This window comes from Ambystoma mexicanum, chromosome 10 (genome assembly GCF_040938575.1).
Source record: "Ambystoma mexicanum isolate Mex_15411 chromosome 10, UKY_AmexF1_1, whole genome shotgun sequence".
NCBI lineage: Eukaryota > Metazoa > Chordata > Amphibia > Caudata > Ambystomatidae > Ambystoma > Ambystoma mexicanum.
Genome location: NC_090932.1, coordinates 127,316,449 through 127,343,624, shown reverse-complemented (window position 1 = coordinate 127,343,624; position 27,176 = coordinate 127,316,449). Strand labels below are relative to the sequence as shown.

General features: G+C 46.5%; 1 protein-coding gene across 1 annotated transcript in view; it reads left to right on the top strand.

The window, feature by feature from the left end:
• LOC138491218 (guanylate-binding protein 1-like) overlaps positions 1 to 27,176 on the top strand; it is a 358,543-nt gene that overhangs the window by 51,677 nt on the left and 279,690 nt on the right. Inside the window, exon 3 of the mRNA XM_069617607.1 lies at positions 26,789 to 26,898. Coding sequence (XP_069473708.1) covers positions 26,789 to 26,898 — 110 coding nt within the window. The remainder of the gene's footprint in view (positions 1 to 26,788; positions 26,899 to 27,176) is intronic.

The following is a 27,176-nucleotide window of genomic DNA, read 5'->3' as shown; positions in this document are numbered from 1 at the left end:
TACTGCCTGATCAAAATGGTTTTGCATGCACAGTGTGTAATTATGGTGAAACCAAACCAGCATATTGTTCACATGTTTTTCACAATACAAGAACACACGTTCACTCATGAAGAGAAGCTCCTAACAGTAGTACAGGTTATAGTACAAAAAGAAAGGGCTCTAGCAGCCAATACATCTCGAAATCTGAATACTCCACTAGTTCAGCTGGACGCAGCACCACACTGAAATGTCTTGAGTGCTAATGCGCTGCACACTATCTCGGTTAAATGGGCTGCTACTCACGCTGCCTCTTGTGTGCAGTACTATTATACACCAGGGTAGAAGCAAATGTGTGATCTTGAGTAATACTTGCAAACAGAGGCATACGTAGCCATACCAAACATTCCACTCTGGATGTTTTGTAACAGTTTCTACTTTGATTGATCAGCAATACCAGCCATTGGCACAGGGCCTACTTACTCAGCTGCATGTGCTTATGTAAAAGGCTGATTTCAACCATAATAATGCAGATGAATGCCTACACACTAAAGCAAATCACTTGGGAGATACATAAGCTGAGGCAGCCGAATAAAAAAGTATTCTAATGGCCTCCAGCAGGTTGTTCCACACAAGCCCACACTTATTGTGTTATATTCAGAATACTTAGTCAGGGAATACACCTTACAATGGTTTTGAAAATTCTAAAGAGAAACCAATAGTATCTAAACAGCTTTGGCAGAAGGTTTGGAAGATCAAAGAGGTAAATGGTCTAGGTTCTGTAATGCACGTTAAACCACATAGAAATTATTCTATGCACAGTACTGGTAATGCACTAGTAGACTGGTCTGCAAGGCAGCTGACACGGAGATTTGTTGTAACAGCTTTAACACTCTCCACTTCCCACATGAATAAGGACATTAAAGACTGCCTTGATGCAGGCTGTCATAATTCAAAATGATTCCCTAACAGATATATCTATTGTTTGAAAGACGACGCAGTATTAGACACTATTTCCCCAAAGGTTGGAGACCCTGTTGAAGGTGTAGTTCCAAACACGTAGGACATATTAAAATTAATCTCTGCTACTCCTACAGTAATGTTTACTGCCCAACTTGGGATATTAGCAACTACTCAAGCTTTTACTGGACAGATATTGGTGACCAGTAAGCAAAAGTACCATTTGAAACAACAATTTCCCATACTACAATGTGATGGTAAAATACCATTTGAGATGTCAATGTTTATGCCTGACTTGTACAACTCGTCCAGTTCCCTTGCCAGGCCAGATCAGCTGCTTGACACCACAATAATGCAAGATTTGTTAAAAGTTGAGAAAAAGTTCCTGGCTGAAAAGAACATTCTTTTTTTATTTTTAAGAAAAACTTTGTTTATGAACAGGTTCACATCACATCCAACACACCACCAAAACGGACAGTTACAATCATAGAAAGAGTCAAGTCAAGAGCCAAAGTTCAGTTACTGTCCATAATTCTGGTGAGGCGATGGTCACCATCCTCCCTGGCCGCTCCTCCCTGGCCAGCACGCAGCTGATGCAAATCAACCTCTGGGCACCCCACAAGAGTAGACCCCAGCTCCCCAAATTTCTGACACAACACCCTCAGCAGCAAGGGATATAGAAAGGAGACAAGAAAAAGCTTGACAATCAGTCTGCCCCCCGCCGTTATTTTGCTGCAGTTCCACAGGGCCTGCTCCTGCCCCACCCACATCCTCCACCCTTTGCAGCTTCTCTTGCACCTAGGAATGTTCGCAACAGGTCCCACACATCTCTCGGCCTAGTCGTCCCCGGCAGAATTTGGCAATAGTCTTGTTCCTCATCGCAACACCATGCCAGGCCCCACTGCCATATCCCCACTCTTGAAGTAACAGGGCCTGACCACAACAACAAAATGCAGCGCTTAGCTAAAATCATACATATAGACAGCAGTTTCCTCCTGCCCTTAGGGACCCCAGAGAGCCATCCAAACAAACAACTGAGAATCTCAACAGGCACTTTTTAACTAATCATGAGTCAGTCAAGGCAGCTATCTGCTGCCAGAAATGGGACAGACCCGGACAATCCCACAAAACATGTATGAAGCCAGCACTGCCCGATTTGCATCTGGGGCATCTGCCGTCGTTAGTCGTATCTAATTTCTGTTGAACCATCGGGGACAAGTAGGCATGATGGAGGACCTTAAATTGTATAAGCTTAAACATACTGCTTTTAACCACTTTATTGGTATAGGAGCACAGATATCACCACTTCTTGTCCTCTAGATCACTCCCTATATCACCTGCCACTGCGTCCTACACGCTAGTTCCACCCTCGGAACGGACTACAGTACCATGCAGCAAATAGTGAATGCCAACCTACTAGCATTAGGTGAATTAACACAGTATTTTAACACTGTCAACACCGGTGGTTCGGCTGGGAACCCAGAGAACCAGGCCCAAAAAGCCTTGCGAATCCGGAAATACTGGAAATCCATCACAAAGTTTCCCCCTAGCTTAGCTTTAACCTGCTTCCAGGAAACAAAGGAACCATCAATAAAAAAGTAAAACATACTCCGGATCCCTGGCCCCTACCAGCCCCTTTTAATAACACCATTGCACGTCGGTGCAAGACACTGAATATCCCAAATGTTTAACTTTGGGGTGTACAGATGCAGCTCTTTCAGTCTCGAACACAGCTGCCTCCATGCATTAACAGTACACGAAACAGGATCAAACAAGCATGTATCCACAGTCTTCATAGATACCGACATGCCCTGTTGCGAATAAGGGTAAACTGACTGCGCCTCGACCCGCAGCTGCGGGTAGGGTTGCACACCTGGCATCCATACAAAGCAAACAAAACCTGTGCTGCGAAATAAAAAAAGTTCCATGTCGGGCACGCTCAAGCCCCCTTGTTCCCACGTACCGGTGAGTGTCTCCCATCGAATCCCAACCTGATCGACAGCGACCGTAGTTCCTTAAAAAACTGCGTGCCCGGCCAGACAGGAATATTAAGGAACAGATTTAGAAAGGATAACCATCTTAATGATAGCCATCCTAGCCATCAAGAAGATGGGAAGCCTGATCCACATTTCAGTCTTCCCCCTCAAGACTTCCATGTAGCCCCAGAAGATGTGGCTGATTCCTGCTAACCGTCACCCCCAGATACCTAGTGCAAGACTGCTCCCAGCAAAAACCATTTGTGCCCGGTGGCCGCATAGTAGCCTCATTTAGCGAAAATAGAATAGATTTGGACCAGTTAACTCGCAACCCGGATATCTCACCAAACGACTCAACCTCATCCAATATCGTTCGCAAATTCCTCTCAGGGTCTTTCACATATAAAATAACATCATCCACATAAAGTGAGATCAGCTCCCTTACACCGGCCCATTATGCATGTGCGAGGAACACAGACGGACCGCAAGAGGCTCCAAAGCAATTGAAAACTAGAGAGGGGTCAGTGGACACTCCTGCCATGTACTCCTCTCTAGGTCAAAGGATGCAGAAGGCCTCCCGAAAAGGCCAATCCGCACAGTCACCCCTGATTACAAAACCCTGACACATTGATAGAAATACAGCAGCACTCTGGCCTTCTCCAGAACCACAAATAAATAAGCCCACGCAAAGGATTCAAACGCCTTCTCCATATCAAGCAGTGCTCCAGCCACCTGCACGGATGGATCGACCTGGGCCAGCACAGTAAACAGCCTCTGCAAATCAAGCACCGTACTACGGCCAGGGATAAACACACATTGATCTAAATACACCACTGAAGAAAGTAAAGGCAGCAGTCTATCCACCAAGACTTTGAAAAAAGTGTTGTGTCCAAGTTGATTAGGGAAATCTATCTATAAGAGGCACGCTCTAATGGGTCCTTCCAAGGCTTCAGAATTAAGGCCAACACCTATAAAGACTGGAGGGGGTTATCTGTACTCCTGCCATCTATATGGCACAGTAGAAGCACATAGCACCCCAGCCAAGATTCTCTATTTGGTAAACGTGGACGAGCAATCAAGGCTTACGTTCTCAGGATGTGATGCAGGCTTGTTCTTAAGTACAGTGTAGTCCCAAGCCCCCACAAAGGAATGTCCACACACTATGTTAGTAATAACACCGTTCTTTATATAAATAAGGTTCAAGTTAGATACACACGCAATAACACACTTTTTGCTCAGGCAATTCTATAATGATAAATATATCCAATCTCTATATGGTAGCACAATTACTCTTTGATTCCATTAAAATGCACAAACTGCTGACCGTTTCAAATTGCATACAAATCAATAGCAAAATGTATCATCCATAGACTTGGGAGAAAAACAAAGTTGGTTAAACAATTGGCAGAATACCCGGCCCTTACCACTAGTCACAGTTCTGTATGAGGATCCCCCCACCTGGCCAACCTGTAAATAATTATATATCCCTGAAAGACGCAGGGGACTCCACACTCTGGACTAGGGTATTAATATAACAGATTAGGACAGAAAAATTAGTCCGGAGGAGCTTGATTTCTAAACAAAGTATCAAAAAAGGATTTCATTAAACATGATACATAATTTAAGCAGACAAGTTAATCATGACTTAATCAGCAAATAAATTATTATTTACATTGCAGGAGAACTAACTATTAAAAACATACCAATTCATACAATTGACAATAAATCATTAGCCCATTCGTCCACATTCAGCCGCCATTCATTCAACATTTCATACAAATTCTACCCAAGTACAATACATATGTGGTAGGACCTACTAATGGTCACAACTAAGACATTCATTTTATAAAGTGTATGAAATGTACAAGACCACTGGAGTTCTAACATGTGTGATATACTACGAGAGTGGATCAATTAGATGTACAAAATGATCACATCTCCAATTTCTCGACCGGTTTCGACGTATGAAGGTCGCTTGCACAACGTCTTCATCAGGAAAAAACATATACACTTGCAACTAAGAAGCAAGCTAGAAAATCCACAAGATGTCAGAAAGCCTCAAATATGGTGGACACACGGGCCAAAAGTCAACACTGCCACATTAGGATTGGTGCTACACCATAACAGAACTAAAGGATGAATAATATAACCCGTCCCGGAGATTGTGTTGGGGCGGAAAATCACGTGCTCAGATATGAGCTGCAGTCATCGCGTAACACACGTGCCTCTGAATCATGCCAGTATGGAGACGAAAAGCATGGACGACCCAATGTCTTGCCGCAATACCAAAACATTTGGTGGCTACTGAATCCTGGAGACTCTCCTCACGGTCATAAACCATTGGACGCCACTAGACCTATGCTATACCACAATAAACAAGCCCAGTCCATATATTGTTCAGCAAAGTCTTATTTCCCTCTACAAATGTTCTACTACCCCAATATACCTGGTTTAGCGGAATTCGATGTCGGGGTCATCGGCAGATCCCTTTTGAGTGAACTCCCTTTAAGGCAGAAGCCACGGATCGTGGAGATCCCTCGAAGAAAAGGGTGAACAATGGCGTTGAGGCAGCAGCTTCGGTCCTGGAGGTGCTGGTTGACGATCGGTCGTGGACGTCCTGCGAAGATGAGGCATACGGTGCACCTTGACGACAATAGTTTGTTGCCGCAAAGAGTCTATGAAGAAAATAGGCCCAGTAAGGGCATCAGGTTGCCGGCATTTGGTGTCGGCGATCGGGACTCGACCACGGCTGGTTTTCGGATCTTCGTTGGTGCTTTGTGGACTTCGGGTGGCGGGAAACCCACTGGCAGATTCTCCTTGGTTCGGCGGCGACCTTGACTTTCTCTGGCGGGACAAAGTGGTCGACGGTGATGAGCATGGGAGTCCTTGATTCAAAGTGTTGTTAGGCAATGGAGCATTGACGCTCCGGTCGTCGGTGGCACGGCGTCAAGCTGTCCCCGCTTCTGGGCAATACGGCTTCGACGGCCCTCCAGCGGTTAGGACGATCCTCCGAACCCTGGTCGACGACGACAGACTTCGATGGCCTTGATGTCTGGGTGCTGCACTTCGAGATTCCTCGGCAGTCCCCGTCTCCGGTCAGCAGCCTTTCGAGGACTGACTTCCAGAGAGTATTGGCGAAGGTTAGCATCAAGTTTCGACTTCAGCTTCTGAACATTTTCCCTCAGTGAGAGGTCCCCAAATATACTGTTCGGTCTCTCATTCACTCTGCTGGGTCACACTCAGGCAACCAATCATTCAGAAGGGCATTCATGCAGGCAGGCAGCCAATCAGGCTCACAGTGCATCAGGCCATTCTTCTCCATCCAGACACTCACAACAAGGAATGTGGATTGGGACACGCACCCAGCCATTCAGCACTCCACACTGCATTCATGCCAGTTTCAGGCAGGACTGTCTCAGTCATTGTGTCAAACACCAGAAACTAGACACCCATAACATGAAATGCGTATTTGTCACACTCTCCATTCACCCAGGTCACACCCCACGGGTGTACCCACAACATACAGTCATTCGGAAGGCTCCAGCCAGTCTGGCCTGGACTTCCCCACAATACCATATATGGAACTTCCACCCAACAACCGGTCGGGAAGGGACAGAGTCAGGGCTTCCCAGGAATTTGGGAAAACAAGGTAACAAGCAATAGAAAGCAAGAGGGCACAGGGGCCATCTTGTCTCCTATCAGGAATCAACTGATTCCAATGGCAGGGCCTGGGAATCCCATAATGGAGGATACACAGAGCACCTGTCAAATTCAGCATGGAGCTGCCACCAGCCCATACCCTGCTCTGTGGGCCACACACAGGTGCCCAAAAACATACACTAGGGGTACAGGGTTGTACCCGCACCCATGGGTGCCATAAGGGCATCCCAAGGGTCTGTTCACCATGACCAAAAAGAGGAAGAGCTGCACTGCCAGGAGTGCCGCATGGACTCCTGTGCAGAAAATAACACAGAACACACATGATAAAAGGACTACAGGACAAGAACATGGAGGCCCTGTCCCTCCAATGCATTTCCAGCATCACTCAACACACACTCATGCATGGTCGTGGGCAGGATCCCTAACCGCAACGTATTCTGCCATACTTGACCAGATAGTCCGCAACCAGGGGATCGCATTCCTTATAAAACTCTGATGTAATACTTTCCGAGCCCAGGCCCTTGCCTGTCAGTAACACTTTAATCACCTTCATGACTTCATCAACAGGGATGGGAGCCCCAATCATCTCATGCCCAACTCACAAAGACGCGCCAGATGAGCATTGTCAAAAAAAGACTGCAAAATACCTGAATCCGCCCACTCACGAGCCATGTATAGCCTGTCATAGAACCTCCTGAATTTCTCAAGGATAGCCTCCGGCTCCAACACCAATGTACCATCCCCTCGGATAAGTACCTGGCACTCCCGTTTTGGCCCCTTTCACCATTCTAGCCAAGTGCATCCCAGGTCGGCCCCCCTCTCCTTACTGCAGTGTCATATGCAGAGCTGCCAGAACACACACTTCCCTGTCCGCCGTTTCCTGATACTGGTCAAGCGCTTCCCTTGCTGCTGCCATGCCCTCGCTTGCTGACCCGTCAGGACCTCCGGACTGTAACACTGTCAACACACCCTCCAGACTCATCAACCTCCTCCAGATAGCTTTCAACACCCCATTCTCCAAAGAAATACATCTCCCCCGCAGAACCAGGTTTAACAGAGAGTCCCAACCGAAGCTACCGACACATCATTGCTAGCAAAAAAAGGAGGTGATAACCTCATGTACTTCACTCTGATACACAATATCATGCAGGGCCTGAACCTTTAAATGCGGCCTACTGACCCTCAGATCTGAAAACCAAAAACGCCATTGAATTGGGGAATGATCTGACAACGTTCTCGGCAGCATTTTACAGGTGTCCTTGTTATGAAAAGTTACTTGAAATATGCAGATAACAAGGGGGGTCCTGGGAGACTCTCTGCCAGACATGAGTCCTGGTTACAAGAGTCTTACCCCGAGTCTTTAGCTCACCATCTTTCACAGAGGAGAAATATCCTAAACATCAGTCTTTGTCCTGCCCTGGGGAAGTCCAGCACCGAAATGCTAGGCAATTCTCCTCTGAACAAGAGTACCAACAGCAATCCCAGACACGTGTTTCGGTCTGGTTGAATCCGCTTTGGTCCGCATGGACCAGATGTGGCATGATCGGGAGGAACCTGTTTGCTATTACTTTAGCAAAGATGTTCATGTCCGTATTTATAAGCGATAAGGGCCTGTAGGAGCCGCATTCATCCGGGGGTTTCCCCGGCTTGGGAAGAACAGTTATCATGGCCTCTCTTAAGGAGCGATGAAGGGCGGCTAGGTGGAGTGACTCAACTCAGACCTTGTGCAGTATGGGTGCCAAAATGGCAGCGTGTTCCTGGTAGAACTCCGCTGTGAGTCCATCCGGGCCCAGGGTCTTACCCTTTGGGAGGTCTGAGATAACCTGGACTATCTCTTCCAAGGTGAACGGGGCATCGAGTTGTTCTCTGGTGCTTTGGGAGATGATGGTCATAGGGATGCCTTCAAGCAGCTCATTCATGTCGTGAGCAGTGTGTTCTTGCCGACGGCCGTACAGATTGGTGTAAAAGTCTGCGACGGTGTCGATTTTGCCCTGGTCGGACCAGTGACGCGTGCCTCGAGCGTCTATGATGCTATCTATTCGGGTCCTTCCTCCCTCTGAGCGTACCAACCTAGCCAGGGTTCTACCAGGCCTGTCTCCCTCGCCATACTTCCACGCCGCTACCGGTCGGGCATAGTATCGCACCTCGCTAAGGGCATGAGATTCATAGAGTTCGAGTTCTGCTCTAATCATAGCCAGGGTTGCCGGGGTGGGTGTAGCGGCATGTTCTTGTTCTAGTGTTTTGAGCTTAGTTTCAGAAGTGTGTAAGGCCTGTCTTATGGCTTTTAGCACCCCTGCCTCCCTGGAGATGCACATTCCTCTAATATATACTTTGAATGCCTCCCAACAAGTCCCTTCAGATGTGTCATGTCTGTTGTTGTGCTCGAAGTAGATGTTTATATCCGATAGAATCTCAGCTTTGAACACAATGTCACGCAAAGCTTCGGATTTAAAGCGCCAGGCGGGGCGGGCGGGTGGGCCAGGTCCCAGTTGGATCAGCATCATCACCGGGGAGTGATCTGAGAGCGTGTGCGCTAGTATCTTAACATCCGCTATCTTACCCATCTGACAACCCGACACCAGAAACATATCTGTTCTCGAAGAGCTGTCGTGTACTGTTGAGTAAAAAGTATATTCTCTCTCTTGAGGGTTAAATGTCTTCCACACGTCATGTAAATTCAGGGACCTCATATGTGTATGGAGTCGTTTGGCTGCGCGAGACATGGCTCTGCAGGTATTGCCTGTTCTATCCAGAATATTGTCTAGTATGAGGTTCATGTCCCCCCGCCCCCCATGTAATGGGGACTTCTACATATCTCATGAGGAGGGTGGCCACATTGTCAATATATTCCGGGGAGTCGATGTTCAGACCATATGAGTTTACGAGCAAGCATTCCTCATTAGCCAGTATGCAATGAAGGATCACGTATCTGCCCTCTGTGTCAATGTGGGACGTATGAAGTATACATTTTACTGATTTGTGGATCAGGGTCAACACTCCCCTGGATTGGGTGGAGTATTGCATATAAAACCTGTTAGGGCCCCAATACTGTGCCAGATTTGATGCAAGGTGCTTCAGAGCATGCGTCTCCTGCAGCAGGAGTATCTTGATTCCATGCCTTTGTGCATATGCAGTGATTCTGCAGGCCTTTGTGAAATTGGTTAACCCCCGAATATTCCACGTCATCAGTCTAATGGACATGACAAAAGTTTATGGGACATCCCAGTTGAAGGATCTGCCTCTGCCCTCTACATCATGCGCTGCTGCAGCGTTAATACACCGCTTTTCAAAGCCCGCTGCCTCTTTCCTGCTGATTTTTGTGCAACATTCTCCAACAAGACCACCCCCCACGCTCACCGCCCAGTCCCAACTAGCAGTGTGATATTTCCCACCCTTAGCGTGGACGATTGCGTGCCATCCCCAACTTGGCAACGCTCGACCAATAGCCCAACGGGGGCTTAAACTTATAAATTCCACCTTAGAAGGCATTGCAGCTGCAGTGGGGGCTGCCGCTGCCGTGTGACCAGCTTTTGTTAATACAATTGTGATGAAACAACATACATTTTTGAACGGCTGATGATACATTGGGTTACCAGAAGAAACTTATCATTAAACCTTGATATCTAAGCAGATGGCGAGCAAGCATGGTACATGCAGATGAGGCATGTCGGTCGAGGTTGCCACCCAGTGTACAGCGTTGCAATAAAGCAGATTCAGAGTGTTCCCCCCCACTGATGGTGGAGCTCATAGGGAGGTCTAGCCAGGGCACAGAGGGCACCAAATGTCATAGAGCAGGGGGAACGGGGTGAACAACTGGGGGAGGACAACAGTCTACCACAAGAAGCGGCCCATCATGAAAGTTGAGGGAACCTTTGCCTTAGTCGTTGTCTATTGGTTCCTCTGGGGGTTCCGTTAGCGGAATTTGTGCCTCAATGAACTTGACTGCTTCATCTGGGACTGTGAAGAAATAAAGTTTGTTGCAGTAAGTGAATTTCAAGCGAGCGGGGAAGAGCATCGCGTGCTCAATTTTCCTATCTCTTAGCATTTTTTTCACACCACCGAATTGCCATCGCTCCATCTGTACCCCAACCGAGAAGTCCGGGAAAATCCGAATGATTTGTGAGTCCAGCCTTAGTTCTCCTTTTTCCCTGGCCAGGCATAGTATGTTGTCTCTATCTTTGTAGCTCAAGAGCTTCACAATTATCGGTCTGGGAAAGTCACCAGGCTTGGGGCGGGGGGTGTCAGTGCACGATGTGCTCGCTCAACAGTGAGGAACGGTGACAGGGCGGGGTTGTCAAGGAGGTCTTTAAGTAGTTGTTCAACCGCAAGTTCTATGCGTCACTTGAGTGCTGATTCGGGAACCCCCACAATGCGAATATTGTTTCTTCACGACCTCGATTCTAGGTCGTCGCACTTAGCTTTGACCTGCTTCATGTCGTGCACAAGCTCTGTGACTGTATTTTGTAGGGCATGAACGCCATCCTCATTGGTTCCAATTCTATTTTCTGCTTCAGTGATCCTGGCCCGTGCTGGTCTAATTTGGATTTTAGTGAGGCTACATTTGCGTTAATATCGTCGAGTTTTTCATGAAAGGCCGCAAAGTTTTTTGCCATGGTCTCCATCATTGTTATTAAGTCAGGCTTAGGAGGGTCCGGTGGCATGTCTACGTTTTCTTGTCCTGCGGAGGAGGGCCCCTGCTCTGCCTTGGGGGCTACCTTAGCAAACTTGTCCATGGCCCTGACTTTGTTGGCCCCTCTCGATCTATTAGACATAGCAGTAATGGGGAATGGCACCTCACTGGGCAGGTGAGTTGGTGTCTGTGAGTACAGAGTGGGAGTGGTAACGTGCCACGGGCTCCGACGTATGGGAGATCCAGGTCTGGCAATACGGATGGTTGCCCCCGACGGGGGGGAGAGCACAGCTGTGGCCGGATAGTACCAGTGAAGTCGCCGTGGGTGCCAAGTAGCGAAGGGGGCTGTATTGCTGAGTGTTTGACAGATGTTTTATGGCCACCGTGGGCACGATGGCCGGGACAGAGCTGAGGGGCAGCATGCGGGTTGTAATGCTTTCAGTGTGATTCTTCACCAGCTTTGTGGGTGTACTGGGCCATGTGATGTTGATGGCGATGGGGTGGGTCTGGGGGAGCCCATTAAGGTCCAGGTGGTAGAATTCCTTTACACCGGTGTGTGTGTGGTGCGGCAGAGTTGGCACCCTCCTCCCCAGACCCACCACCCAGGCTCAGCTCCTCAAAGGGGGACCTCCAGAACCCTCAGAAACTGGCCCCTCCAGCGAGGAGCAGCTCTGTGGTGTGTTATATGGCTCCTGCAGCACACTGGGTAAGTCCACGAATGTGTGGGCTGCTGGTAGGCAGCAGGCTGGTGAGCCCAGCGGCTGCAGAGGCGCCGCATGGGCTATGGGCCGTTGCTCCAGGAGGCCTGGGGGGCAAGTCAGAGCCCCCAGAAGGTGATGTGCTTTCGGCAGGCGGGTCCAGCGGGGCCGCTTAGGTAGGGCGGCGGACCGCAGCAACAGCGCCCCCTCGCAATCCCCCCCAGTCCACCTACCATCGCCGCCCGCAGTCTGCCGAAGCCCGCAGCGGCAGCGCAGGGGGGCGGATGTCCCATCCCAGATCGCAGCAACGCTGTCCCGCACACAGTTTCTTCCTGGCACTTCTGCCTCAGTAGCGACGCCTCCGCTCCAGCAGACCAGCACAGTGCAGGGACGCAGCGGCCACACAGATCTCGGCAGCCACGGAGATAGGCCCAGCGCGAGCCCGAGGGGTGGGCCGCACCAACAGTTGTATCTGGGGTCCTCCTGCCCGGTTTCTTTCGGTTTTTCTTCCAAGTGTTTCCTGCCATCTCGGGATGCTCTGGAGAACGTTTACAGGGCTCGATTAATCAGGATTCCGCCATTGCTCGCAGATTATGGTCAGTGGGCTGCAGAGCTCCTAAATTAGGCAGCCATTTTGCCGGCTGCTCAACAGCGCCCCCCCAAATTAATATATTTTCACCGCACCTCCAAATGAGGACACTTTCTATTGGTGTACAAACACTGCAGTATTTGATATAATGTTTTATGCTAATATTAAAGAAGATTCCTGGAGAGAATCAGTCGCTTTGAACACAAAATGGGGTGGTGATTGTTGGCAAGCGCCTGGAGATTAATCCTTACGCCTAGCATGTGTTTCCACATCTTTGATTGTTTTTAATTATATAAATTTTCAAAAAACCTGTAGCAAATTATTTAATTATGTATACTGCCCCATAGCCCATGGGCATCAGGGCGAAAGAACAACATATCCTTTCAACCTGATTTGGAAGCCAAAATAGGCAAGTTCTGGGATGCAGAAAAGTAAAGGAAGCCATGCTTAGTGGTAGAAGTCACATCACATATGCTTCACGTATGTTAGCGTCATAGGGTATACAATCTAACTAGTGCATTTAAAGGTGATTTGGGTCCAATGTAGGTCCTTACAGAGCTTGGACTTCACACAACACTTCAGAAGCCTTTTCAATCTCAATTGGGAAGCTTTGTTAGTCAATGCTTAAGCATGCAAGCGGATCTCAGCAGTACCTGATACTGACACATGTAGTTCATCCAGCAATTGAGCTGACATCACACAAATAGTTAAACAACGAGGAAAGCCTAGACAGAATCTCTCCAGGGAACAAACAAAAAACCTTTACAGTCCTGGCAGGATGCTCTCTCAGGTACACAGCATCTTAAAGATCATACCTTAGAGAGAGTTTTTTGTTTAATAGATCAGAATTCCAATGTGCTACAACAAGGCATCTGCCACTTTAGAGACTTAATTGTGGAGAAGAAGGTACAACAACTTCCTTGCTACACACACTTTCAAGGAGTATTCCATATAGGAACTCGCTGACTTTTCCTATTCAAATCAGGGAGCTAAATCTGTCTACACAAGCAAGAAGGCAGGTCCTATCAGACACTACATTCATACTTTTGAGTGTAGTGAGTAAACAGTTTTTGCACCACCAGCCAGGGCTACAAATGTAATATCTTAGACCGTTCATGGAGATTTCCAATACCTACAACACCCACTCTGGTTTGCCAAGCACTACAATACAGGGTTACCATGTATCAAGTTCAGAAACACTGGATGAAGACATCCTAGGAAGTTCCCTACATAAATGCATGCATGACATAAGGGGATTCAGGAATCAGCCAGCATGCCTTAAAGAACCGTGTTGGCCCCCAACATGTTAAAGGCCAAATTAGCACAAAAACACAGCCCTGTGAACTGTCAAAAAATTCTATGATTTGTACCGTGGGTGGAGTAACAGTTGAAACATTTATGAGTAGGTTTTATCAGCTACCCAATGGGTCTTGCATTGTCCAGTTCAATGCTGCATGCAGTGGTGCGCCTGTGGGTATTGCCAACCTGATCACTGTCACTCATGTAGTCAACTACTATGGAATGATTTGCCAAACACCAGTTCATGCTCAACTAGCGCAAAAGCAATTTCCTGAAGCCAAACACGGGCATCTGCCATTTTCACTGTTGTTATTGAGGTTAGCACACCTCTTGAACTTCAAAATAATTATTGCCAGCAGGGAGCATGGCTAACTAGCCATGGGATAAGCTGGGTTTCACTGTAGCTCCTGCAGATCCTGTAAAATCCAAGAATGCGCAGTTGAAGGAAGTGCTGTGAACGCTATTCAGACGGACCTACAGCTGTGTGAATGGGCACTGCATGCAGCGCACTACTCCGGAGACAGAATCGGTATGGGAGAAGAAAGTTATGCTATGAAGAAAAGTAACAGAGATCCGCGGATGTCCTGACAAGATGGCTGCCTCGCAAGAACAAAGGAAATAGGACCCGCACTCAGAGGTTTCACCGCAATGGATCAGGAGCGCCTGCAGTACAAGAGGAGACAGTGGGGATCTCACACTGTGCTGGGTAACGTTGCGGTGACTGGCGAACACTTGTGTAAGGTGCGGGCCGGGATGGCTTTCCGGACAGCCGGGAAGCGGACCCCCATTGCCTGACGATGTGGATGTCAGTACTGATGATGCCGCCGAAGAACGCTGAATAGCGAATCTGCATATTTACAAAGTCGGAACAGAACGCTGGTCGCCCAGTTTTTAAGACATGATCATGCCCGCGGGCATATGAGTGCTGGATACAGAGCTGGACTGACTCCAGCAGGCAGCGAGGAAGGCTCGAATTGGCACTCCTCAAGGCGAAAAGCTGGGTATGAGAGGTGTGAGCTGCCTTGAACATAGATACAGTAACAGAGGCCCGGCGGCGCATAAAAAGAGGGCGAGTCATAACAAGCTGCAATAATAACACATGGAAAACGCTGAGCCGGCGCCCCGAGGGGATTAATAAAAGAGCCTGAAATCCTCAGTGAGCCACACAGTTAATAAGACGCACCGCTGCGGGATACTAAGTTGCCCGGGCAGTAACAAAATCAGTAAATGCACGCAGTAGTGCAAGACTCATCCTGAAGGACATATCATTGGCTATTCCAGAAGTAATAAAAGGCAGAATCCTACACGGGCAGAATCCATGGATGTAGAAGTCACGTTGCAAAGCACAACAGCAACAAATATGTCAAGCACAGCCAGAGCCCTGAACAACGTGATTGTGTAATTGGAGCACAGAGGAACCCGAAGGCAGTGGGAGCAAATATAGGCACAACAAGGGCGGACTCGCTGAACATAGGCGAGGGCCACAAGAGAGGTGACATGATACTCGAGGGCTGGTGGAATACCCGGAGTGAAGGGTTACATCGAGCGCATAGTGCCAAAGTAAGGAGGAACCAGCAACCGAAGGGAACCACATGATCAGGGAACCTGGCATCATGGTGCGCACTGGAAGAAGGAAGGCGAGGCGCGGGTTCTGTTGCTACATAACTCTGGGCTCTGAAAGGAATTAAGGGATAGTACCAGACTATGCAGGTATCACCCGGAGCGAATTAGCAACTAGCAGCTCGAGTGGACTCCCATTGGTACACCGGCAGCTCCCAAACAGAACTAAGCACTAGACGAGCTGGGGCAGGCTGAAGGGCCTGAGAGACTAGCCCCAACTACTGTGAACTGATATACTAGGTGGCACCAGGATGGCGTCCAAGTTACCCAACACGAAAGGGAAACAAGCAACGATGGAGGAATTTACCAAAACACCTCAGTCAACGGAGGGGGCCAGGAATAGGGAAAAGAACCCGCAACCAGACAACGCACCAGTGCGTAATGATCTGCAGATCCTGGACGCAATTGCGGACCTGAAAATTGCATGGGAAACTAAGCTGGAGGCAGCCATGGTCGAACTTAAGACATCATTGGATCTTAAAATTGGAGCGGTGCAAGAAGATGTAAACATATTGAGACAAGACGTAAAGAAAATAACGGAACGCCCAGGCGAACTGGAGAAGGTAGCAAACTCAAACACAACTGCTTGTACATCACATGCCTCAGAGATCCACATACTGCGGCAACAAGTGAGCAATTTGGAAAACAGAGCAGAGGCAGCTGAAGGACGAGCCTGCAGAAACAGCATACGCATTGTGAGGCTCATGGAAGGAGAAAAAGGCCCAAACCCCACATACTATATCGAGACCATGCTCCTGCAAGAAATTGAAGGAGGAGCACTTACCCAGGGGTTCGCGGTGGAGAGAGCGCATAGAGCCCTAACGAGGAAACCACCACCAGGGGTCCCCTGCCCCACCTCTCGGGACTGATAATTGCCAAAAACTTGAACTATTGAGACAGGGAGAAGATCCTGGAATTCTTCCGAAAACGGGGTACAACACGAAGGGCAACCACGTCTATCACGGCGTACCCGGACTATACTCTCCTGGTGCAGAGAAGGCGACTGAACTATGGGACTGTGAAGAAGAGGCTGCGAGATGCAGGCCTTAAGTACATGCTGATGTACCCAGCGAAGCTGAAAGTGTTTCACAAGAACAGCACCCTCTTTTTTGAAACCTGAGAGGAGGCGACGGAGTGGTTGGATGGACAGAATTTCCCATCGGGGATAGACACACAGAAGGAGGACGGAACAGAGAAGTGAAGCAGTGGCTCCGGAGGTTGAGGTGCTGTATACTCTAAGACACTGGGACTTGGGAAATTAGCTAGGTTTGAAGTAGAAGAATACTAGCGCGCATAATGTACTGAGCATGATTGTGGGAGATACAGCAGACCCACTCTCACACCCAAATAGTTAGTTTAGATAGGTTACCAATAGTGTGATAACCTCCTGCTGAGTTCCTAGTAGCGGCAAGCCGAGACAGGACTAAATGCGGGATCGCCTGAGATCCAGGGATGGAGCTCGGCAACAGATGGGGATGCGAAGGGCGGGGAGAGGGAGGGGAGTTGGGGGACTTGCAGTGTTATTTGTTAGGGAACGAGCTTACACACATGCGTGCCTGGGCTTGAAGCGGTTGATGAGGAGGGACAGAGGGGGGGAATGGGTATGGTCGAAATATGGGGGACCTTAACATATTAACTTGGAATGTCACGGGGCTCAACAGTTACCTGAAGAGGAACAAGATTATGATGTATTTAAGAAGGCAGAAAATAGATATTGCCATAATACAGGAAACACATCTCACGAAAGAGAAGCAAGAGGTAATACAGAGGAAATGGAAGGGGACCATCATAAACACAACGTACTTGGCTTATGCGTGAGGGGTGATCACTTGGGTAGCACCACATGTCCCTTTGCAGCTGCTACAGACCACAGTGGATACAGAGGGGTGGATGGTGGCAATACAAGGACTGATAGAAAATAGAGAACTATGCATTATCAATACATATTCCCTGAATCAAGACACAGTGGCTTATTTCAAGACCCTATATAGTAAAATTAGCCTGTACTTGGGGGGTGCTGTTATAATGGGAGGCAACTTTAACTGCACGTTAGACCCAAGGGTAGACAGGTCAGACAGGAAATTAGATAAACCCACCCCCGCTGCCAAAACCCTAAAGACCCTGTTAAAAGATATGTGGAGGTTATACCACCCACACGATATACAGTACTCGCATTACTCACCCCCACAAAACTTGTACACACGATTAGACTATATGTTCGCCTCACAGGAGATGGGGGAAATAATGCGATCAGAATACAAAGTGAGGGTCTTCTCAGACCACTCGCCGTTGGTTTTGACATGGCAATATGTGCCTCCAAGAGCTAGAATCCCAACGTGGCGACTCAGAGCTGAAGCACTGAAAGATACAGTGTTGAGGGAGGACCTGAGAAAAGAAATTATAGAATACTTTGAAAATAACACTGGGAGTGTTGAATCGGCCGGCACTCAATGGGAAGCATTTAAGGTGGTGACGAGAGGATCAGCTATAGCCAAATCCAAAGGGCTACAGGGAGGCATACTACGGGAACTGCAGAAGGCAGAGGCAAAACTAGAGATAGTCTTGGGTAAAGGAGGTAATTTCCGGGAGGATGCTTAAACCATAAACCAATTGCAGCAGGAATGTGCAGGGCACTGGGAGAGATTGTGCAATCTAAACTATAAGAAATACATAGAGAGGCAACACGCTGGGGGAGACAAGCCGGGAAGATTGCTGGTGTGGTTGTATAAAAGTGAGACCCCCAGACTAACGATCAGACAGAGCAATAATGGGGGAGAGTTGACAAATATTGGATACCCAAGAGGGTGTGAACGGAGAGTTCCTTGAATTCTATAAACAATTATACGGAGATACAGGAGGGGGTGAAGGTAGCGAGATAAAGGAAACACTACAAGATATTGGCCTGCTAAGACTAAGTGCTGAGGAGCGAGAGGACCTAGATGCCCCAATTACATTGGAAGAACTAGAAGCGGTGGTTGAGCAACTACCCATCAGTAAGACCCCAGGAGGGACTCCCCAGTATGTTCTACAAAGTGTATAAGAAAGAAGTGCTGCTACTGCGCCTCTGGCAATGTTAAATGAAGCTTTCGAAACAGAGATATTGCCAGAATCCCTGAGGGAGGCGATCATTTCCCACTCCCCAAACCTAACAAGCCAAAGTACGGACTGTGTGTCGTATAGACTGTTGTCGATGCGGAACCAGGACAGCAAGATACTCACGGCTGTGTTGGCAAATAGAATGAGACAGGTCATAAGTAGATTAATACACCCCGATCAGACTGGATATGTCCCCTGCAGAAGCATATCTGACAATCTCAGACGACTCCACCAGGTCATAGAGCACACAGAAGGAGACTCGAGCGAGATTGCAATTATATCACTAGATGCAGTGAAGGCCTTTGACTCTGTCAAATGGCCTTGGCTAATGACAGCCCTAAAAGAATATGGGATGGGACCTGGGTACCTTAAATGGGAGAAATTACTATACAGTTCACCGCTAGCCAGAGTTAAGACGGGAGCGATCATCTCGGAGAGGTGGCAACTCAGTAGGGGCACTAGGCAGGGATGCCCTTGGTCCCTTATGCTGTACATCCTAGCATTAGAACCCCTGGCGATATACCTGAGACAACAATACAAAGAAGTGGGGATCTACACAAAAGGGGGACCACATCTAATTTCACTATACGCAGATGACATGTTACTATACTTGTGGTACCCTGAGGAAAATCTTCAATACATTCTGGAGGCAATGGAGCGATTTGCGTCGCTCTCTGGTATTGCAGTTAATCCCAAGAAATCGTGTATATTCCCCCTGGGGAGGTACATAGGGGTCCCGCGGGAACAACTGCCTGTTTTACAGATACCTTGGGAGACCAGCACGTTCAGATACCTCGGCATTGAAATTTATCACACCGTGGAAGCAGAATATAAACATAATACCATGAAAGCGGTAGCGAACATTGAAAATAGCATGAATTTCTGGACTAAGCTCCCCTTGGCCATGATGGGGAGGTGGCGTTGTTGAAGATGGTCGTATTGCCTGGGCTACTACATTTATTTGAGAACATACCATATATGATACCAAAAACGCTTCTTTGTCAAACTCCAGAGCATATGCAGGGGCTTCATTTGGCATGGAACTAGGAACAGAATTGCCCTATGGAAGTTACAGAACACGTATGATAAAGGGGGTATGAAACTGCCTAACTTTGAGATCTATTATTTGGCTAGTCAATTGCAATACGTCGCCAAATGGTTAACGGAAGACTCGACATCAGAGTCCAGACTGTTGAGATCAGAGTGTGCCCCGTTTCTTCTGAAGGATTTGATATGGCTGCCCAAACCTGAGTTAACAGGGCACCCGGGGATATTGGAATTGGGATGTAAAATATGGAGCAAGGCCTGCCAGGTCATGGAGAACCCAACCCTGTGTTCTCCGCAAGTGCCGCTAGTGGCATTGACTGGAGGAGACGTGCAACTGAGGAATACGATTCGCAAGCACTGGGAACCTGTGGGAATTGCAACAGTGGGAGACATATGGCAGGAGGGGGAAGTAAAGGAATTTGGGGAGTTGGTAGCAGAAACAGGTTTACATGTAGGGCAGTATATTAGTTATACTAGATTGGCACAGTGGATCAGAGAGACAAAGAGACATGGTCCGAAATAATGCTGGAAGATCAACCTGACACGGCCATAGAAACGATGTATGATGTAGCAGAGGGAGGGCACAAGGTTTCTCGAATCTATGAGCTGCTGATGTCCAGAGTGGGAAGGGAAGTGACCCAATTAAGACAAGACTGGGAGGAGGAAGCCTGGGAACTCATGAGTGATGGGGTATGGGAGCAGGCTCAAGGGTATCATAAAAAAGTGTCCAGGAATGCAAGGCTGCAACGAATACAGCTATATGTAACCCACAGAGCATATATGACCCAGAGAATAGCTCGGTTCAAGAACGCTGAACGAAAAACATGCCCCAAATGTGGGGAAGAAAACGCAGGGATGACACACATGTTTTGGGCATGTCCAGAAATTGGGAAGTTCTGGGGAGAAGTAGCCCACTGATGAGAAAGCTAAACATTGAATCAGTGTGGGTATGCTTGGAAGGGGGGTTCCCTAGACCACGTAAATTGAAACATGTGATCAAACTTAAGGACTTGGCATATATACTCGTCAAGCACAGGATTGCCACGAGATGGAAAGCATGCAATAGACCGAAGGTAGAAGTTTGGTGGAGCCATCTCCAGAAATGGACTGAAGCCGAAGCCGCAGTATGGAATGAAGCGGCCAGTATGGGAGGGGAGGAAGAAGCAGAAACTCTGACGGCCTGGAAACACTTAATGGCCTCACTGTCTGGGTCCACCCAAGACTGCTTAAGCGACCATGAAACTTCTGAGAATTCGGAAGGGAAGGTTCCCCCGAAGGAGAGTGAGGCAGAGTGCGAAGTGGAGTAGGCTCGAGTTGGGGGGAGGGTAAGGGGTAAGCAGTAGATACCTAACCATATGTACATGATGCTAAAGTATAATGACAAGTACTGCTGGATTGGTTGAAATGGTGATTGTTTGTTGTAAAAACCCCCAAAAAAATTAAAAAAAAATTGCCAGCACAGCTGAGACATTTCAAGAAGCAGCTGAGAAAACAAAGTATGTGGCCAAAGGAATTCTGGAAGACGCTTGAACCGTTGACCACAATCCTGGAAAGCTCTACCTTGTCTGGTGTCACTTCAGTCCTAGGAATAGCCACAAATTGGGTCACTAACTCTGTCTTCAATAAAAGACCAGGCATGTAAGGCTTCTTGCCAAGACGGGGTACTGACATTTCAACTTTGTTTTACATATTTACAACTGGAGTAATCCTGGTTCTCCTCAACTTTCTCTTTGCGAGTGGAAAGCAACCAAAAGTGTAACGGCAGCAATCTTCATTGGTGAACAGAGGAGCTAGCCAATTTTGCTATAAGGTGGGCTATATCTGCAAAGTCTTTGGAAAATCCCTTCTTGCTGTGTTCACATTTGCAAGCGGTTGTGGGAATTTTCGCATGACTATTCATCTCCAACTCTGTTGAGCAAAAACCAGCAGCAATTGGTGATCCGAGTAAGAAAACACAGCTACAGAGCTACATTGAGAACCAATTCATCTTTCCTCTTCTCCGACTCGGTTGAGCTAAAACCAGCAATTGATATTTCGAGTAAGAAGACACAGCTGTTGAGTTACAGTAAGAACTAATTCATCTTTCATTATCACTGACTCGGTTGGCGAAAAACCGAAATTGATAATCCGAGTAAGAAGATGATAGTAGCACTTGAGCTACTCATCCATTGCACCTGCACGACATTGTCAGTTCCTCCAGTGAGCATCCTGCAAAACACAACTGTGGGAGGGCTTGTCACTGATGGACCATGGGGCTGAACTGCTGCTGAGAAAACACGGTGCACAGACCGGGGAATATGACAGCTCTGTGGAATTGGCACCAGTCCTTCATTATGCATGAATGCAGTAATTCTTTTTAAAAGATTTTTATTATTGTTATATGGTTATAAAATAACCTTTAACAAAATTTAAAGGCATCATCAATACTGGAAGATGAACAATCACAGCCATCTTCGTCCATTGGTTCCAGAGGTATGGCTTTCTCCTAGAAGCTGCCTTGCTTCAGAGCAGAATATGCCTAAAATGTTCATGACTTTTTACCTGGATCAGCGCCATCATTTAGTATGAGATCCCTTGACCGTTTGACTGTCCTAGGTGTGTGGGACACAGACAATCATCAGGATCATCTACACAAGAGATTTACACTGTAGACACATTGTGAATTTTACCAGCCACCCACTTAAGGGCAGGCACATTTGTTTTCTCATTTTTGTTTGCAAATACAACAAAGAAGAGAGACACCCCTGTTAAGTTTCTACAGATACAATCCTGCAATGAAGCCCATAGAAAAACACTACTGTATGTTATCCTGCTTAGCTGGTGGGAAATCTCGGAGACTTCTATACATAGCAGTTTTTTAAAACTCTCTCTTTACTCTAAGTTTTCGCCTGTTCAAATCACTTGTGACTTTCTTTAGGGTATTTTACTGATCATGTGGGGTCGGAGGTCAAAAATTGCATTATTGACCTATAATTTGAACAGCTCTAAACTCCACGCTAGGCCACATAAACTTGCAGCCACAAGTGAAACATATACTGGACATCAATGAACCTTTCAGAACGCACTCGAGGGAGCTGGGAGATCCACAGAGCAAAGCCACACAGGCCTGCAGCTTTCCTATTAAATTTGACACAGTTGCATTTCAAAACTCTGCAATCAAAACTATTGACTTTGGCAGAGATACATGTCACAAATGTGCATTCCAAATATTGACTTTGACAGCCTTCTGTTTTCAAGCAGAATTGGAAAAATATAGAACTCTTGCCTGGTTACCCGGCGTTGCCCTTGTCCTGATCGAGTGGTGTCTCATGTGCCCTTGGCGGATGTTGCTCTTGTCCTCTTGTCGACAAGTCTTGCTTCAGTTTGCTCTGGTGTATCATGTGCCCTGGAGGATGTTGCTCTTGTCCTCACGTCAATAAGTCTACCTCAGTTTGCTCTGGCATCTCCTTTGCCCTGGAGAAAGTTGCACTTGTCCTCTGGTCGGCAAGTCATGCTGCTGTTTGCTGTTGTGTTTCAGACGCTCTTGATATTGATTTTTGCTTTGCATCAGATGGAGCTTTTCCAAGTGATATTCGTTTTTTGTGCAGCATGTTTCAGTCACTCAATGGCTTCAGCACATTTGAGAAAATGCCCAAGAAAGATTGATTGATTGTGCTCTCTTCATGTGAATGAACTTAAGTAAACTGTAATCTTACCATTTCCCATATTTGGAGTGGCGTGATAAAAACAAATGTAATATTTTTTTTAATTCCCTATAAAAAATGCTTTAACAAACACTTTCGAACTGTTTACAATAGTAATTCATTTCAAAGGAATAACCAACACATCAAACATTTAGCTTCAGACACTTTTCAATATTTTGCTTCCTTCTAGTACCTACTGTATTAAATCAGGGTGAGCATCAGTAAATGAGGGTGTTTGTTTGTTTGTTTATTTATTTGATAATGCGCACCAAGCCCTTGGGCAGCTGAGCGCAGCAAAACAAGAAATCTTGAAACTTAGTTACAGTGCTTGTCCAGATATAGTACATACATATGAATGCAAGGGTGAATTACAATACAGGGTAGAGAACATTTAAGTTGCAGTAGTGGTAGTAGGGGGGTGGGGTGTGTCGCAGGGTCTTAGACAATAGTTATTAAGGAGTGAAGAGATTATGAATCGTTAGAGTGGAGCCATTTGAGGGCATTGAATCTGAATCTGGTGTAAGGTAAAGGGCGTCTGAGGTCAATGGGTAGTGCGTTACATGCTTGAGCAGCTTTAACTGGAAAGCTGGTTCCTCCAGCTGTGGTAAGTTTGAATCTAGGGATGAGAAGTAGGAAGGTGTTGGCAGATCTCAAGGGTCGGGAGTTGAGTTTCCTAGTCATTTTTCCGCTAGGTAAGGGGGTGCTAGAGTGTTGAGACATTTGGAAGTGAGGGATATAGTTTTAAGGAGGATTCTGTCCTTTATTTTTAGCCAGTGGGCTTCCTTCCTAAATTTAGAGATGTGCTCTCTGTGGGGTATGTTCAGAGCTGCTCTTAGAGCGTTGTTTTGCAGCTTTTCAAGTTTGTCCGTGACATACTTGTTGGCTCCTGAGTACAAGGCGTTACAGTAGTCTAATCTAGACATGATAAGAGCATTGGCCAAGGTGATGCAGCTGGCCTTAGACAGGAATGGTCTGGCAGCATGGATTAATTTGCAGGTGTAGGCAGTGAAGGAGGAGAAGGAGTTAACTTGTTTTTTGAGGTTGAGCAAGGAGTCCAGGTAAAATCCTAGGGTTTTTACCTCTGGCATAACTTTTATAATGTTATTGTCGATGTTAAAGGATGTATAGTTAGGGGTTCGTTTTTTTAGGTGAGAGTCAGATCCGAGGAGCAAGATCCCAGTGTTGTCGTCATTCAGGCAGAGGCCATGGGATGCCATCCATGCCTGAATGAGGACGTATATTTTGTTCACCAAAGCCATGTCCTCTTTGTAATTGCCCGAAAGGGGTATGAGGATCTGGGTGTCATTAGCATAATTAGTGTAAGTGACACCCAGTCTGTCCAACTTGTCGAATAGTGGCTTGGTGAAGATGTTATACATAGTGGGTGAGACACAGGATCCCTGTGGGACTCCACATGTTATTTGGATGGGATCGGCACAGGAGGAGGTAGAGAAAACTCTCATTGTCCAGTTAGCTAAGAATGATTGAACCCAAGTGATGGCTTCTTCTGTGAAGTTGGCAGGGAGTCTTAGATGGCTGCATAGTACTGCATGGTCCACCAAGTCAAATGCTGGTGACAAGTCTAACAGTGGTAGCAAGGCAGTTTTGCCATTATCCTTTAGCTCCTCAATTTTTGTTTTTAGGTCTAGCAGGGCTGTTTCAGTGCCATCGAGAGGGCGGAATCCTGATTGTCGTGAGCCTAGTAGATGATTTGTTTCTAGGTAATCTTGGATCTGAAGGTAGGCTACTCTGTCGATAATTTTAAGTAAAAAGGGTACAGTAGTGATGGTCCTGTAGTTGGTGGGTATTGAGGGGTCGAGAGTTTGTTTTTCAGTAGGGGGAGGACCCAGGATTCTTTCAGATTAGAAGGTACTGCGTTAGATTTAAAGGAGGAGTTAATTAACTTTGAAATGAAAGGGGCTAAGTCTCTGGCCGCATCTTTTATTATTTGCGCTGGGCAGCTGTTGCCCTTGCAGTTGGAAGGTTTCAGGGAAAGTATAACCTTTTTGGTATCAATGATTGATATTGTTTTGAAGCTGAAAGGTGGAAATGTCTTGTGCTCAGCAGGTGGTGGTGCTAATTGGTCAACCAAGGGCAGAGAGTCTTTTTTCTTTGTTATTTTGAGTTGGAGGGAGGAGATTTTGTTTGATAAGGCGTTCTGTATATTAGTACACCAGGTCTTATCCTTCGGGACAGTGTCGACTGGTTGTATTGGGGATTCCATTTCACGGAGGATAGAGAATAGCTCCTTTGTATTTGATTGGGCCTTTCTGATTCTGTGATCAAATAGTTTTTTTTTGTGTTGATAATTTCTTTCTTATAGTGTTTGGAGAGTTGGGCTAGCTTGGATTTATTGTTATCAGTAGGAGAATTGCGCCAGATGGCTTGTAATTTTCTTTTCTGTTTTCTTAGTTCATTAAGTTGAGGGGTGAACCAGGCATTCAAATGCGCTTCCTGTTTGCTTTTGCGTGGTTTAATAGGGGCAATAGTGTCTAATGCCTTGGTCATGGCGTGGTTGAATATGTCCACTAGGATGTCTGGGCTAGTATTATTATCCAGGTTGTTGATGGTGGGTAGGAGGAGGGGGATGAGTTTTTCAGCAGAGATGTCTTTTTTGCTTCTGGTGGGTAAGGAAGGTATCATGCTAATAGTTTTGGGGGTGAGGAGATCAAGTGAGTGAATGTTTTGGATCCAAACATAGACTACAATTTTGCCCCAGCAAATGAGGAATTCATGCAAACTTTGGTAAACGTGGGTTCAGCGGTTTGGATTTGTATAGCCGGACAAACATACACACATACATACATTCCGCTTTATATATAAAGATTACTGAACCTTTCAAAAAAGAAGATAGAGTAAATGAGTTCACTTGAAGAACCTAAAAGCTGGATAAAAATACATTTCCTTTTCTCTGTGGGGAAAGCACAAGATGAGAGATGACCAACAAGCTTAGCTTCTAAACCTGGCTTGTTTGCTAATTGTTTTTCAAAACAAATGCTCTCTCTGCTTAGGCAGAATTAGCATGCAGCAACTTACGTGTATTATTATGGAAGCATAGCAACAAATAGTGCATCAATTCAAAACAAATGCAGTATTGTGTTGAATAAGGGAATTGAGAAGAGTATTACTGTGTTTCTATTTATGAGTATAAAGGATACTATTTTGCAAATGCAAACACTTGCTGGTTTAGTGATAAAACTGTGCAAGAAAGATATTGATAGCATTCAATCTTTATCATACACATAAGGGTAATAATCATTGACACATAGATACAACCAGAAGGTAGACCCATGCCAATATTGCTGTTTAAAAAGAAGCTTGTCAGGTACTTAGGGGTATTAGTTTCTTTTGCATTAAAGTGCAGAGATGCCTAGAGCCTTGCTTAGGTACAGCCATTGTCTCTGCCGCAAAACCTGCCACAGCCCCGGACTGGCATGTATAAGACCTTTAGAGTTGAAATTGGGCTCTTGCATGCATGGTATGACGCAAATCATGACAGTGGATCACCTATTGTTTTATAATAGTTTTAAAAAAGTGTTATTTCTCTATTCCAGGGAGATTCCAACCATGACAACTGGATCCTCACTCTTGCAGTGTTCCTAAGCAGTGTCTTTGTGTATAACAGCATGGGTACCATTGATCAGCAGGCCATAGAACAATTGTAGTATCCTTTTAAAATGTATTTAATTGGAGACATTGTGTGACATTGATATGTTTTTCTTTGAACCAAGAAACCATCTTCACAAATTCCATGTTAATACTTTTTTCATTGGTCATGTGATTGCTTGATAGTTTTTTATTATGTTAAAATTGTTCCTCTCACTATGCTATTGAAACATATGTTCCATGTGGCATCAATGTTATGTTCTACACCAGAATCATTCAACTTCATTTATATCTTTCATTTATATCTTTAATCATATCTTTTGAGGTGTGCACGCC